At 34.3% G+C, this 16,185-nt stretch overlaps 2 protein-coding genes across 3 annotated transcripts; one reads left to right on the top strand and one right to left on the bottom strand.

Moving 5' to 3' along the window:
* Positions 1–1,193: 1,193 nt before the first annotated feature.
* LOC145574760 (SH2 domain-containing protein B-like) lies at positions 1,194–12,409 on the top strand. Of its 2 annotated transcripts, none has more exons than XM_081632614.1 (13): positions 1,194–1,591; positions 3,295–3,468; positions 3,993–4,202; positions 4,280–4,369; positions 5,738–5,815; positions 6,123–6,287; positions 6,854–7,222; positions 7,923–8,200; positions 8,289–8,451; positions 10,186–10,538; positions 11,107–11,184; positions 11,283–11,366; positions 11,962–12,409. In XM_081632614.1, the coding sequence occupies exons 1-12, from the start codon at positions 1,442–1,444 to the stop codon at positions 11,308–11,310; spliced, it is 2,136 nt and encodes a 711-aa protein (XP_081488740.1). In that variant the 5' UTR covers positions 1,194–1,441; the 3' UTR covers positions 11,311–11,366; positions 11,962–12,409. The 2 variants fall into 2 exon arrangements, with proteins under 2 accessions (XP_081488740.1, XP_081488741.1); XM_081632615.1 differs by having other exon boundaries at positions 10,186–10,529.
* Positions 12,408–15,598, bottom strand: LOC145574761 (peptide methionine sulfoxide reductase B1, chloroplastic-like). Its single transcript, XM_081632616.1, has 5 exons — positions 15,356–15,598; positions 13,451–13,562; positions 13,304–13,369; positions 13,005–13,202; positions 12,408–12,712 (listed from the first exon to the last, which is right to left on the bottom strand). The coding sequence occupies exons 1-5, from the start codon at positions 15,540–15,542 to the stop codon at positions 12,673–12,675; spliced, it is 603 nt and encodes a 200-aa protein (XP_081488742.1). The 5' UTR covers positions 15,543–15,598; the 3' UTR covers positions 12,408–12,672.
* Between the last annotated feature and the right edge of the window lie 587 nt (positions 15,599–16,185).

A 16,185-nucleotide genomic window follows, 5' to 3' on the forward strand; every position in this document is an offset into this window, starting at 1 on the left:
TTGCCCCATCATCAACTAACTCTAACTTACGATTAGTTCCAGGTTTACTCACAAACAAGGTGAAGTATTTAGGGAGGAACACATTCTGCTTCACTGAATCCTCAAACATATACTCAAATAACTCCATCAAATTGGTCTTATCAGTGTCATCCACCCTAACATCAAAAGTACCACTTGGCGAACGAATTAACAGCCACAATGCACTCATCCTAAGAATGAATAATAAACAACAACATTTAACATCACACTCCAAACAATTCGCATACAACACATCAAACTTAACCTAAATAATTCAAATTCGAACTTAATAGCATAACAACCAAACTAACATAATCATTGTCGAATAAACCCTAACCCTAACTCAATTTCGCAAAAAAACAACAAAATAAGAGCTCGAAAAACAAATTGATTAGGACAATATTACCTTGAGAAAGCTTAATCGAGCCTAAGTGCAAATTAGGAGCGAAATTCAGTCACGTACACCTTCCTCTCTCTCAAACCTCACCAAGCTGGTTCTTTGTCCAATTGAAACCCCAATTCACTTTCCTAGAAGCAATGTACACCTTAGATCGAAGAAAATTTGAAGCTTTTTGATGGATTTTTGGGGTTCAACTTTAATGGAGAAGAGCAGAGAGACGCTTTAACGGAAAGGGGAAATGGGGGTCAATTTTTTCAAATTGGAAATGTGATGTTTAGGGGAGTCAACCCTATCAATGGCGCCAGTTGAATGTATAAGGGCATAATGGTAAATTACCACAAACGGCAGACTAACGACAGTTACCAAAAAACGCATTTTGTATTACTGCACATTAACTAAGTGGTATTTGGTGTATTAGAAAGTTTTTGGTGGTATATGGTGAGTTAGTGAATTAAGCTTTAACTCAGTGGTACATGGTGAAAAATTCGTTAATGAAATATGATTTGTATTGAGTCAACTAATTGGGAAAATGAGTTTAATATTGTGAAAGTTTTCCAAATAAGAAAACGGAACAAGAAACGGCCGGAAATAAAAAATAGAGTAATTTATTTCTACATTTCGGTTATTTTATACTGCATTTATTACTTGCGTATTTAAAAACGGATGGAGTATTGTACTCCGTATGCTCGATATAACAACACTCAAAACAGACTGAAAGTTTGTTAGCTGGGGGCTCCAAGTCCAAGCCAAGTTAACAACAACAACAACAACAACAACAAAAAAAAAAAAAAGACCCAACAACCGTTTTTAACAGCCCTGAATGAAGCTGCATCCCAAAGAGAGAGAAACCAACACTTTTGCTCCCTTCTTCCACCGGCCAATTGCCAAAGTTCTAAACTTTGGGGTTTCAATTTTGTGGGTATCTTTTCAAATTTGTAAAACCCTCAAAATTTTAAGTTTATTGGGGTTTTGAATTCTGATCGACTGAAACAAAGAGGGAAAAAATAAAATCAAAATAAACCGATGGGTTCTGAAGAAACAGTTGATAATCTGGGTTACTCGTTTTTGAAAGATCTAAGCTTTGAAATTGGTGAAAATGAGACTTGTTTTAATCTCTGTTTCTGGGTTTTTCTTCACAGTTCTACTCCTTTTCCTTCCACAATTCTTTACCAGGTGAAATTCTGTAACTTTTTGAAACTTATTCTTATATATTTCTGGGGCATTTTGATTTATATTTTGCTCTTGATTGTAATGATAGTGAACGATATTTATGATTAATCTTTATTTGTATATGCATAATCCTCATTTTAGGTGTTATTGGACAATTTAGTTTACTCTTTAATAGTTTAATTTTGTGGGTACTTCTAACTTTATTGTTGTGATAAAATGAATGAATGCAAATTAGTTTAGTTGGTTAAAGTCGAGGTGGTATCCAAGACCCGGGGTTGATCTTGGCTACATTAGTGCATTTTTGGGCTCTCTTCACAACTTAATGTTATCAAAGTAGTAGTTTGTGTTTTGTATTATAAGAGTGATGAATAGTTTGATGGACACAACTCCACATTGTTGATTATAATCACTAGAGGAATTGTAAAGACAACTTTGTTTTGCCTTGATTGTGATTTTTGGCTTGTTAATTTCTGTTATGTGTTGTCCAATATAATTATTTTGACTGTATCTTGTCTTTGTTAGTTATCTTGAGAGCTTTGTTTATTTGCCGCTTGCTTTATTGAGGAAATCATGATGTTGTATAGGCTTAAATTATACGTAGTACAATTTCCATCCTACATCAAGGTGTACTTTCACACTCTATCACATTCCCTTCCCCGCATTGGGAGGTTTATGTATGCAAATGTCGGGATGTATGGTTGACACCTTGGCGTAGATATGCCATGGAGGCGGTGAAACTTTTTGGTGATACATGCATTTGTTACATTAGAATCTGTACTTGTTTTGATCGCTTTGCATTTGTTCATGAGCATGCCCTTTAATTTACTTTGTAATAACCTTAATGTCATTTTGCACTATCAAAATTGCTGATCCTCTGTCATTTTTCTTTTCTTTTCTTTTTCTCTATTTGACTTCTTTGCAGATTTATTTCCTTTGGACAAAAAATGTATTCGTTTATTCCTTAACGTGTGTCTATTACAGCAATGCAAATATATAGAGGGACAAGTTATAGTTGCAAAGGTAGTTTAAAATGACAAGCAATGATGTGTTGAACTTTAAGTGATAAATAATGTGAAAATAATAAATTGAATTTGGATTTATAAATGTGGCATAGTTTTGAGAGTTCAATTACTAATGTTTTGTAATATTTTCTACACCAATAAGAAGAGGTTCTTTATTGTACGACCCTAATGAGGATAGCTTGGAACTGAAAATTTGACGATTGAGATAGTTCATTAAGTCGTTCATAAGTATTTAGGTACTGTTCTATTCACATTTTTTTTTTAATGAACTGCTCAGTAATTTATTTTGAGTGTTTATTTTAGTGATTTTGCTGTTTGAACCAGCTCATTCTTACTAGGTGAAACTGATTTAGAATTAATACAGCTGATTCATCTGTGTTTTTTCTTTATGCAATTACTTATTTTAACTTTCCAAAACTAATTTGGACTGTAAAAACTTATTCTTATCGAGTAAAATCAATTTTAAACTGAAGAGAACAGAAGTTAGTTTTATGTATTCATTCTTCCTGAGAAAGAGGGATATCATTCTCTAAGTACAAAAGGTTTCTTCACGACTTGTTAGAACTTCACAGTACTGGTTATTCCAATGTTAAAGATTTCACGGTGCTTCTGTTCATGTCTTGTCTTCAATGGAGTTGTGGTAGACAGTAACACTGACTGAAGCAATTTGCTTTTCATGTGCAGTTGCACTCTGAAATTCCTTTTCTTTCTTTGAGTGAAGACAAAAGGTTAATACTCTCTCCTTCACTTTTGTTGCTAAAAGAATCTTCCAAGTCAGGGGAAATTGCATCATCCACCGAAGTTGCTATTTCTAACGTGGAGCTTCCTCTAGGACAATGGGTACATATTGGATGCCAGGTATGTGACAAATCATAAATTACCTACTAGTAAACTGCTAATGTTTGTTCCAAGTCTTTTTTTCAGTTTAATGCTGTTGCCTATACTATCTCTTCTTATCTCCTGATCTTGTTGTTAGAATATAAAGAGCTGCCTGAGCTCTTCTGTGTAATGTTTTGATAATATCAGGCAATTGCTGCAGCTAAGGGGAGAAGTTACTTAGACGTAGCTTTGATTGTTTGTTTGATGCAGATTTCGCTCTGGTTGAGATTTATACATGGGATGTCTAGCTTTTAGAAGATCTAAATTCTTGAAACGATTTAGTATTCCTTGCCTATATTCTGGTGATTTGGCAGTTTGTTGGGTCGTTTGGTTTCTGTACATAGTTTGATAGTTTGGTTAATAGATCGAGCTTCCTTTTACCACTCATTCGTATACAATAGACACATTGATTTGGATTTGTTTATGCCTTCTTTGTGTCTGATCACTTAATATGATTTGTGATTTCCAGCTAATATTCTTGTTTTCTTTGTCTCCAACCTTAGGTGTATAGCAGCATTATACGCATTTATCTTGAAGGAAAGGTAGTGGGTGAAAGGCCTTTAGATTCATTAATGGCTAGGCAGGCTGATCTTCAGAGTTTCAAGAAGGTGACTCTATCTGGTGTGCGTAATGGATTTAAGGATCTTGATGGCTATGTATACAATGCAGTTGTTTTGCCTTCTACAAATTCTATTGAGGACCATCATGCTAAGGTTTATATCTTTATATTTGCATTTATTATAGGCCCAAGACTTACATAAAACTTATCTATCAAGTTTACATGCTGCAGGATCCTCCTTTGTGTCTATGTATTGATAGTTCCTCTGTTTCTGATGTTGAATTGGAAGGTGACGGCATATGGAAAATATTTGGCGGCAAGGTTGACTAACATCCTTCTCGATTTCCTCTTTAGGTTATTGTACTCATTTGAGTTTATTCTCTATGACTCTGCGTTATTTTTTAATTTTGCTTTTGACGGGGAATGAGAAGTTGTGGTAAGATGGGGCTCTTTCGTTACTTGTTAGTCCCCTATTCCTTGCACGTCAAAACAAAGATAATGTTCTTTGCAATGTTGTAAAACCTACATAAGGTTGTAAGTGGTGATGTTTGTGCGCACCAAATTACTTATGTAATGAAAAGAGTTTGTTTTTGATAGAACATGATCATTTTAATGTATGCAAGTGTAGAGTTCACACACTTGGAGCCTATAGAGTATAACACAATGTTACCTTGTTCGTGGCTTGGCTTCTTGTATTCCAAGTCACAGTTTGTTCGCAACCTGGGTTATGCTGGGGGCACAATTTTGTTAGGGAAACCCAGCACCATATTGCTCATGTTCCTCCATCCTCTGTCCGCACTACCTTGATAAATCATTGTATTAGAAACACCAAAATATATGGATAGTAGGAACGATCATTTGGGAAATGCTATGTCTGCATACTAATGCATTAATTGAAGTATAGTACTCAGATTTCGTTTGTTGGATATAAGCATTTAATTGAGTCTAGCAGCAGGATTGCTGAATTTAAATGACATTTCCAGGTGTTCTTTTTTTTTTTATTTGGGGGGGGGGGGGGGGGGGGGTGGGGAACAGACGGACATGCGTTATTATTGATACAAAGGACTAGTGTTTTGTAGTCTATTTTTAAGATGACTAAAAATAATAGACATTCATTTAATCATCTATCAGCATGCACACACGCATTCATGCATGTTATACTTTACTTGTATGTAAATATACATATGTATGCACACATATTTGCTTAGTTTTACAAAGCATGCCTACATGTTTGCTTAGTTTTACAAAGCGTGCCTAGGCACGCTTGAAGCGTTACGCAAAGCGAAGCGCCAGCACAAACGCCTCTCAGCAATAAAGCGCCGAGGTGTCTAAGAAGCGTGCGCTTCAGCGCTATTGCTGCGCATTTTTTCAAAGCACTAAGCGCTAAAAGCGACTCTTTTTGATCCCAGCATGTTTGTTTATATGCATGTATATCTATACTATCTCATACATGTAAACATATACATGATTATGTGTCTGTGGAGGACCCACCCGTCTAATTGGTCTGAGGTAGCATTCTGTGGCTCTGTGCTCCCTTACCTTGAGAGAGTGTGGTATGAGGACAGGGACAAGGAGAAAGAGAGTGGAAACGAGACGACTCTTAAATTGAATGATTTAGTGATCACGTTGCTTTTTATTTTGTTTCCAAAATTTTATCTAACTTTTAATATTTACCATGTGTTATGACAGGCTTCTTGTCGCAAAATGTTTTCATCAGATGTCGTACTATTAGATGCCTTTGGTGAGCTTGTGGACAAGGATTTGGAGGTGTGTGGCTCTCTGCATTTTTGATATAATGTATTTAGTTAACAATTTAACACCTTACATAGAAACAGAAGAAAATCTTTGCGCGTGGCTCTCTGCATTTCTTATGTAATGTATCTAGTGGAAACAAAAGAAAATCTTTGCTAGTCTATTTACATCAGAGAATGTGTATATGTAAATAGGAGGCCCACTTAATATATGACTCCGATTTTTTTCTTTCTTCTATGTTATATAAGCCCCTGTTTGTACAATTAGAAAAGCTCCATTTTGCATATCGTGACTTAGCATTTACATAATATAATCTTTTCAGGTTGTTGCATCACTTATCTATGCTGATAATCGGGCCCCTATTGAGAAATCAAAAGATGGTGAAGCTCCCCTTTTGACAACTTGCAATGGACTTGAATTTCCATGTGATGATAAACCCAGCAAACTATTGCGGGGACGTGCATCTTTTCAACTGAACGTAACTCGAGTATGATATTCTGAAATATACTATCTTGCCATTTCAACATGTGTGCATTTAAGAGTGAACTTTTGATGTTACCAAAGTGATTTTTGTAGATTTATAACAGGGGAGTTGCTTTCTATTTAGGCTTTTGTCTATATCCTTGTTAGGTTCTAATAAGTGCTTTAGAAGGTAGTATCACACAAAATTGAGTTTTGTGCATAATCTTTCTGACTGTTGCACTTAATTTTTTTTTTTTTTTTTTTTTTTTTTTTTTTTTTTAATCTGAGAAAGATTAGACAATGAAGTTTTGATATTTGAGGTATCATTTTCCTTGGAATAGACTTGCTACACACTTCTGCCAAAGCCATTCCTCAGTGAATCAGTGCTCCATATGAGCAAGATATTGTATGTATCCAGTGGTAATTGCACAATGTGTAGACATCTATTATTTTACTTGTATTATTTTTATTTTTCAATCTATACATTCCACAATGAACATCTTAATTTTTTTTTAAAAAAAATCATTTCTAGGACTGAATCCGATCTTAATTTTTCTGAACTCCAATTGACTGTCCTTATCTTCTCTGCAGCTGTCATCCGAATGTGATAATAAACTGTTCTGTGTTAAGTTTCATCTCCTGAAATTGGGAAAATTTCCTTTTTTCGAGGCATTTACTCCACCAATCCGCAGCATCCTAAAGTCGTGCGACACCAAGGTATCTACTATCACATGGAAAAAGTTATCATCAGGCTTTCATCTATTTAATAGATCCAGCTTACCTCAAAATGGTATTGGGCATTCAGAGCTACATCAGAAGCCTGTATGTGAAGCAATACCCAATCCTCCATTAAAGAGAAAGAAATCAGGACTAGATACTCCATTGCCACACACTAAGGCTGAGTCTACTGTGCAAAGATCTGATGAAGAAGGCAGCTCATTCAACGTGTCTGCAACTAAGGTCCTTGGATTTTCCTTGCAATATTTATTATTTTTCTGAGTTCAGACTATCTTAAAGCATATTTATCAGCATAACGTAATATGTCTCCTGGACGATCATGATAGCTTGATCATCCCTTTCATTATCAATACTGTTGAATTAATGAGATACAAATCATATAATTCCTCTCGATATGCTTATTCATAATATCAATAATCTCATTTATAATGCCTCATATTAAGGCCCACTATGTGTTATTCATACTGGTGTTTGTTACACAACACGTATCCACAAAGCTAGAGTTCTTTATACTGCTAATGCTTACTTCCTTTCATCCTTAATAAAAAAACCTGATTCTCGCAAAGTTTTTGTTTCTATATAAAAGCCCTATTTCTCATATGGGTGGGGTCTGCCATCCATTAACTTTTTTCTTTAATCAACAAAACCCATCTAATTGTGCTATAATTTTTCTCACTTCCCCTAAAAATTAATAAAATATTCTCACCACCTTTTTTTTTTTTTAAATATAATTTTAATTTACAATTCCCCACTACAATTCCTCTCTTGAAACCCATGCCCAGGAGAAATTGGGGCTTTAATTTTGGGATGAAGGAAGTAATAAATCTGATTCCTACTATCATTGAAGGCAAGACTGTGCATTATGCTACTTTTCTATTGTAAAATCTATATCTTACTCCTTAATTTCCAATACAATGTGCAGAATGTAGTAGGGACCAGTTTGGAGAGTATCCAAGAAAACTATGGAGAAATAGATAGCTCTGCATCAGATTCAGATAGTGCTGGCGTAAACAATACAGAGTCAAAGAGCTTTACTTGCAACATAGACCTTACTTCAGATTTGACGATTTTCAGATATTGCCTTGGAGGATTATCTGAAAGGTCAATCATGCTTAAGGAGTCCTCGTTATATGCTTCTGAGCAAGAAATGGCAGAAATGGCTGAAAAGGTTTCATTCTTTTCTGGATGTGACCACCATAGGTAATAATTAGATTAGTTGTTTGATCATTGAAAAAGCTATCTTTGTAATCAGCCATTGGTACTTAAAGTTGTTTCCATTTCCCCTTAGGCACCAAATTATGATTGCAAAAAAACTGCTGGAGGAAGGAGAAAGAGCTTGGAATTTGATTTCACAAAATAGTCATCGAGTTCAATGGGACAATGTTGTTTTTGAGATAGAAGAACAGTTCATGAGGATTGCTAGCTGCAGCACTAGATCTCTCACTCAACAGGTAACTCCTATTTTTGACATTTTAAGCTCTTTGCTGCACTATATAGCCTCCAAATATGTACAAGGCCATATGATAAACTTATAAATATACAATATTTTTGCTTATGAAATTTCATCAAGAGAATATCTGCTCAAGTGTAGGTGGAGCCAATGAGGGACAAGGGAGGGACAGCTGTCCCTCCACTTAAAAAAAAAGAAGTTAAAAATAGATAAATTGAATTCCATGCAATAAATTTAATTAGTAAGTTAGATGGCACAGTGGTAAAGCCCAACTTGTAGAACTTTCTCTATGCCAGACGCGGGATCAAATCCCATCCTATTCCTATTCAGCCCATTCTCAATATGTAAAGTCGCGCTAATTTCTTGCTAAAAGCACTATTTCAGCTTTTCCTTTTTTATTTTTTTAATGTTATTATACATATACATGGGTATAACCTCTTTCCCCCCTACCCCCCTTTTTTTTTAATTATTCTATATATATGTGTATAAAGACAATTTGCCTTTCCTATTTTCTTGACAATAAATTATGGTTGTAGGGAATCATGACAAGTGCATTTATTTTCCTACTTCCTCCGTTTCTTTATACTTACAACACTTCTTTAAAATGGAAATGTCACAATATTTGCAACACACTATTATTAGAATTTTTTTTTTTTAACTGTTAAAAGTTATACTATTTTTCTCATGGCCCACCAAAAAAAAAATTAAAAAATTTCATGGCCCACTAAATTATACTCCTACATATCTCTCACCTTCATTTTAAGTGTATTAAATCATATGGGCCCCACTTTTCTTAAAAAACGTGAAAAAAAAAGTGAGTTGCAAGTATAAAGAAACAGAGGAAGTATATACTTATGTTCTTATTCTTTTAAATTTGAATCTATAAGGGTCTGTTCTGATTAATTGAACTGAACTTATTAGAGCTGAACTAAACTGAACTGAACTGAATATTTTATAAGAGAAGGAAATTAGGAGCTGAACTGAACTTATTAGAGCAACTAAACTGAACTGAACTTAACTTATTAGCTGAGCTGAAATGAACTAAACTAAAGTGAAAATAATCGTATCAGAACAGGCCCTAAGTAAATATTTCAAGGTATGTCACGGTTCAAGTACTAATAATGTATCATCGGAAGATGAAAAATTAGTATATGATGTTGGAATTTTTTTAGTAAATGTAATTTCTATTTGTTGTCCCCCCATTTTGAAATTTCTGGCTCCGCCATGCATCTTTACTATTATTAGAAAGATAGCTGAAGATTCTGAACACCCTGTAGATGATGTCTTCTTTGGATGAACCTTTTTTGTTAACTGCTGTGTGCTCAATGTGAACTTCTTTTCTTGCTATAGATCTTAAGCAGAAATTCCTATAGTATGTTCCTTAATTTCTTGCTCCAACTAGATACACTTAAATAGCTACGCACAATCTTATCAAAGGGAAGCCATTAGTCACCAAAATGCTGCCCCAGATTATGTACAATGTGTAAGTTACAAAAACTTTTAGTTGCGAACTGCCTGCTCCTTCCTAAATAAAAGCAGAATGACCGTCTCTCTGGAAACATCTGTATGCTTGTAAATTTTTAATTGTTAAAGATAAGTTATAGTTTGTTTTGAGTGATTTGTTGTATATTTTATGATAGTTTTTTTTCCCCCCCCATTTTTTTTGGCTTCTAGCCATAAGCAACAATTGTTTCATATAACACTAGATCACTTATTAGCATAATTGGCATGGCAGGACTTGAATTTTCTGAGGAGAATTTCGGGAGGCAATGAGTTTCTCACCAAAGATGATTTTGATAAATTGTGGCGTTGGTTGTATCCAGTGGCATTTACAATATCAAGACACGGGATCAATGCACTGTGGGCTTCTATCTCACCTAAGTGGATTGAGGGATTTGTTACAAAGGAAGAAGTGGAGTATGCCCTTCAGAGTCCGCAGGGACTTCAAGAGCCTGGAACATTCATCTTGAGATTTCCAACAACCAGAAGTTGGCCTCATCCAGATGCAGGTAGTTTAGTTGCATCCTATGTTGGCAGAGATTTCTCTTTGCACCATAGGCAGCTATCTTTGGACTACAGGTATTTATGGTAATTTACTATCATTGACCTTCGCCATCCTCTTTTCTCTATAAATGACCAATGTTGTTTGCTTGCATACTCTTTTATTCTATAAAGTCAACAAAAACAAAAACCAAAATTAAATTTTTTTTAAAAATTAATTAAAAAAAAAACGAAGAAGAAACTGTCCTATACATCAATCAAGAAACTTGTTGGCATATGCTCGTATATACGACTATATAGCAAGACGATGACTCTCCTATTATTTTCACCATGAGATAATTCCTTTTTTTTAAACTGGAAGATCATGACTATCTCCACTTGTTGAACAGATGGCCATTTTGAATTAGTCCATTTCAATTAGTATGTTATATTCCACTAGTCCACAAATAACTGTCAAGAGTAATATATATGAAGATGGCCTTTGTCCTAAAACCGTCAGGGATATTGCTACTTAAAAAGACTTCTTGGATTGATATCATCTTCTTTCTCTCTCTTTTTTTCTTTGATATGTTTGAAGATGACCTGGACTTCCAATTTTTATTTTTTATTTTTAATTTTTTACTTTATTTTATATTTTTATTTTTTTATGCAACAGTTCTGATATTTTTGACACAAATCAAAAGCCACTTCAGGAGTTGCTTTTGTCTGAACCGGAGCTTTCTCGAGTAGGAAGGTATATGATCTCTCCCGTGACATTTATGTCAATTCATATTTTCTGAGGCTAACTTATATTTATTATGATGATGACCTATATTGGCATGTCTGATTCAGGATAACGAGGAGTAATTTGACCGTTTAAATTTTCACTATACTTGTGTAAATATTTTCCAGCTTTACAGACACATTTCGTTTGGAGTAAGCCTCTTGTTCCTACCTTTAGTTTTCTGTATTAGACTTCTCATGTGCACTTTATGAGTTAATGTAAAGATGAATGTTGAAATATTGCATGGGAAAACTTTATGCATGTAGTTTTTGTTTCTCAAGTGCTATTATTGATGATTTCATGTGGAAAAAAACTAATATACACTCCTTTCGCTGATTGCTGATTGTGATTCAGCAAAGAGGCATTTGCGGTTATATTTATGTGTGGCACTCCCTCCATCCCATAATAAACATCACATTTGGCATTTCAGTTTATTCCGCAATAAACTTCACACTCGCCCTCCTCGCCCCCGGGCCTCCGGCTGCAAAGGCTCCGGCGAGCACCCTCCCTTCCTCTTCTTCTATGAAGGAATCAAGCGCCCAACTTTTTAGTTTTTCCTTTTCTCTCCCCTTATCCATCGTCTCTTGATCCCTCTCCATCCCAACAATTCCTTTTATTTTATATTCCCTTTCTATCCACTGTGTTGCCGCTTCAATTTTCTAATTAGTTTGTCATCAAATTTGTTTCAAATCTGCCCGAGTTCATTATTTCAGTTTTCTTACATCAGTTTTTTTTTTTTTTTCGCAGATATGAGTTCTGAGTACAGGAATATAGGACGACTTCCATTAACAATCCAGATTTTGTGTGCTTAAACTATGAAAGCTCTACGAGCAGATGTTTCAGTGCATTTCTTTAAAGAGGGTTTCTCACATTTCTCTATTTATAGCGCGTAAATCTAATTGCTGTTTCTTGACATTGGTACAAAGCAAAGGGCAGACGATAAAATTAATGGACTTCTGCGAAGCTAGAGCTCCAGATGAACCTGTGATTTCAGTGTACAGCTTTTTTTTTCTTTTTCTTTTCCAAGCTCAAGTTAATCAAGTTATTGCTTTGGCGAATTTGTTAGTAGAATATTTTTCAGATATTATCTGGCATTCAGAATGTTGTACTAAACCAAAAGAAAAGACCATGACATCTTTTCATGCATGTTTTTTTTTTTTCAGTAATTTGATTTAAGATTCTAAAGTCGGGCATTCTCGTAGTACTTCCAAATTCAACCAAAATTCCTATGTTCCATATTTTCACAATCAGCCAAAACACACTAATTCAGAGCTTTGCAGCAATTTCATAAATTTATGGGTAAATAAACATTGTTTTTCTATGTATCTTCCTGCTCAATTCTCTTATATCTACAAAGATGTACTTGATTTGAATCCCACAACCCGGAGTTATACACAGCAGACTTAAACAAGCTCAACTGTACAAGCCACTTTCTCAGTTCCGAATCAGCTCAATGCCTCATTCGGAGGTGTTCTTCGGTTTAAGCTTCAGTGCAGCACTGCATGATGAAATCATTGAGCACAGAATTAATCAACATTCATCAAAACAGACTGATGTCACTGAAAGACCAAGCAAAACTAGGCATCCAATAAAGCTTTACAGTCAATCAAAGATAACTTGACCTATCCTAGATAAAATAAACCTAACCCAAAATTTAACACAATGCAGGAAAATAATTGGTTTATTAAAAGATTCCATGACCTGAAACTCATAATGAATTGAGCAACCTGACCATCTTGTTAGCCAGGTTCAGCCAGAAAGAAACAGGCTTAAACATAGATAAACCATACCTGTTGATGCAATAACGTTTTCCTGTTGGAGGGGGACCATCATCAAACACATGTCCAAGGTGAGCATCACAAGCTGCACATAGTACTTCCTCTCGGGGCATGAAGATGATTGACAAATCCATCTTTTTCTTAACATTGTTTCCTACAGGTGCGTAATAGGATGGCCAACCAGTCCCGCTGTCAAATTTGGTAGATGATCTACGCACAACAATTATACATTATAAATTTATGATGATATGATCAATCAGCAGCCAATTATATCTACAAACCTCATAGAGAATTAGAGAGCAAGCACTTACTCGAACAAAGGGGTGTCACAGCACACACAATGATAAGTTCCGGGTGTTTTTGTGCTCCAGTATTCCCTGATTTAAATGAGAAAGTTAAGTTAGGTAATTTTAAGTGTCAGCTGAAAACAGTAGTGTTATCTTCAGCATGAACCTTACCCTGAAAAAGCACGTTCAGTGCCCTTTTGACGACATATATAGAACTGCTCTGGGGTTAGGCGCTTTTTCCAGTCTTCTTCAGTTAAAGAAGAAAAGTCTTTTTGGCCTGTCTCTGGAAAATAAACCCAACAAATGAAATTACTTATCAGAATCCCATGATGTAATATTCAAGATGTGTTTAGACGAGAAAATTGGAAGTGGAGGGTTGGGGAGGATGGCTAAGGGATCCATCTTCCCTAATTTGTATATTAAATGGGATCGGGAAAGCGAGGTGAATGGTAAAATCCATATACTTTGGCATTCTAATAAACCAAAATTCTTCAAATGTTAGAAAGATTTGGAAGGAAAGGCCAGGCTGCTCCTCCCCTCCCTCCTCTTTGCCTTTTCTACTTTCCTCTCTCACTCCCTTACCTTAACTACGTAAATGCTAACCAAATATATGATACACGGTTAATACATCAAACCCAATAAAAGACAGCAGTGAAGAGTAGAGAGGCATGTTAAGCATAAAAGTAATTGCATATTCCATAGGCCACCCATGTTAGCTATAAAAGCAGTATGACTTTGAATAACCAAGTTCGGATTCTTATAGATATCATTTGAAATCATGCTGCCAAGCAACATTTTGAGAAAACTCCAAAATGACTCCTAATTTAGATAATCATATAAGATCCTTATTAAAGTAAATGGCCTATATATAGCTGCTCCAAGTTCCTTTTCAGTGTCCATACCTAGTAAATAACAATGATGGTTAGAACTATCTAGATGTACTAGAAATAATGATTTATGCACTTTAACGGCTGTCTAAAACCATTTCTATATAAGAGTTCCTTCAAAAACATATACAGAGTACTTCGTATGAAGCATCTTTTTTGAGTTTAAAAGTATCATTCTACATAATCTAAATTTCAAAGTATTGAGTCTATTCACTAGTTTAGCTTTTAGATAATAGCTGCCAATTTTTATGGTCCAATATTACAGAAACAATAGAATCAATACTCTAAATTTTCAATATATGTACATGACAGCATGATCCTGAAAAATCATCTATTAAGACATTGAAGAAGTGCTTCATATCTAAAAGCGCAACTAAAAGGGTATATAGCATATAAATCTCATAGAGGTCATGTGTTCTGTTTCTTCACTGTAGTGTTACAAAATTGATAGAGGATATCCATAGAATATTCTCATCCTAGGTTTAGGATATACTCCCTCCGTCCCTTTATTACATGCGTATTTCTCATTTTGCACGGGAATCAAGAAAGTTAAAGATTCCTTAAAACTAATAATTGGGAGTATAAATATGCATGTGGGGTTAGAGAGAGAGAAAGAAAAAGTAGTTGGGAATTAGAAGAGAAAAAGTATTGGGAATTGGCGTTAAATTACAAAAAAGAAAAAGAAAAAGAGTGACAAATCATCAAAAAGAGAATAATATTATAAAAAAGTACAACTTATAAATAGAAACAGGCACTTAATTTTGGTCACCCAAAAAGGAATACAGGCATGTAATAATGGGACGGAGGGAGTATTTTGTATAAGATTATCTTTGATATCTGTACGTATCTATGATAACAACTACCAACTGATTGACGATTGTACAGCATTCTCAAGAACAATAGAACATAGCAATAACCCATGATCATAAAATCAATCATTTGCAATTTTTTTTTTCTTTTATAACAATCTCAATAATATAACAATACATTTTAAATAGTGAAAATCCTAATTAAAATATACGAAGTATATACATAAAAAAAAATAACAAAAATCAAATCTTCAACTCAATATACATAAAATTTTTCAGTAGTGCCTTTCTAACTTATAATCTTCTCAAACAAAAACAATAACACAAAAGAATATTATATTAAAAATTACAGAACAAAATAAATGTGGAAAGAATCAAACCTTGAAAACTGTCTGGTTTTGGAGAAGAAGCAGAAGAACCCATTGCAAGAATTGCTAATGTTTTTCCAGAAAATTTGTTTATTAAATTGGAAGTTGATAAATTGGTTGATTTTGGAAGAAATCTTAATTGGGGTTTTGAAGATACTAGCGTATTCAAGCTTAAACTACTTAAACTATGAGAAGCCATTGCTAGTTTGCCACCGTCTTAAAGAACAAACTAGTCAATTAATAATTTAATTTCTTGTTTTTTTTAGAAAAAAAAAAATCAAATGTAAGGGTGAAATATACCAATGGAATTGATTTAATACTGGTTATAACATTGCCACGTCTCGCTAAGTTGGTCATTATTATGTTTTTTTGTACTTCTTATATAGATGTGATAAACTGATAACTAGATTTATCCTCGTGCAATGTACGGTTTTAACAACAAAAAAAAAATTGTAATGTAGCACTTGTATATAAAATTCTTTTCAATTTTGATATAAACTCATTGAAAGGAGATTTCTTGAAATGAATATACGACTATACATAGTAGTTTAAACATTTCATGAATTTTTTAGACGTTTGAATATTAGTGATAAGGAATTGAGGAGAGGAAATAATACGGAGTAGATCTTTAAATCAAAAGAAAGGTATAAAGTTGCTATCCAATTTACTATACTCCGATTTTCTAGATTAAAGGTGTTGAAATAGGTTTAGGTTTTGTTTTTTTTGTTTTTTTTTTTTTGAAAGAAGTTGTTGAAAGCATTTACTTAGCTTGTTTATGAAATATCACAAAAAAAAAATACAAAATTAAAAGTATCCCAAATAAATAATGACATCATCAATGG

Source organism: Chenopodium album, chromosome 13 (assembly GCF_948465745.1).
Source record: "Chenopodium album chromosome 13, dcCheAlbu1.1, whole genome shotgun sequence".
NCBI lineage: Eukaryota > Viridiplantae > Streptophyta > Magnoliopsida > Caryophyllales > Amaranthaceae > Chenopodium > Chenopodium album.

Excerpts from the sequence above, each read along its gene's own strand:
- LOC145574761 (XM_081632616.1), bottom strand. The coding sequence starts at position 15,542 with ATGGCTTCTCATAGTTTAAGTAGTTTAAGCTTGAATACGCTAGTATCT. Across the intron at positions 13,563-15,355 it reads AAAACCAGACAGTTTTCAAG|AGACAGGCCAAAAAGACTTT; the intron begins GTTTGATTCTTT and ends TTTATTTTCCAG. Across the intron at positions 13,203-13,303 it reads TGTGACACCCCTTTGTTCGA|ATCATCTACCAAATTTGACA; the intron begins GTAAGTGCTTGC and ends TGTTGTGCGTAG.
- LOC145574760 (XM_081632614.1), top strand. The coding sequence starts at position 1,442 with ATGGGTTCTGAAGAAACAGTTGATAATCTGGGTTACTCGTTTTTGAAA. Across the intron at positions 7,223-7,922 it reads TCAACGTGTCTGCAACTAAG|AATGTAGTAGGGACCAGTTT; the intron begins GTCCTTGGATTT and ends TACAATGTGCAG. Across the intron at positions 11,185-11,282 it reads GAGCTTTCTCGAGTAGGAAG|GATAACGAGGAGTAATTTGA; the intron begins GTATATGATCTC and ends TGTCTGATTCAG.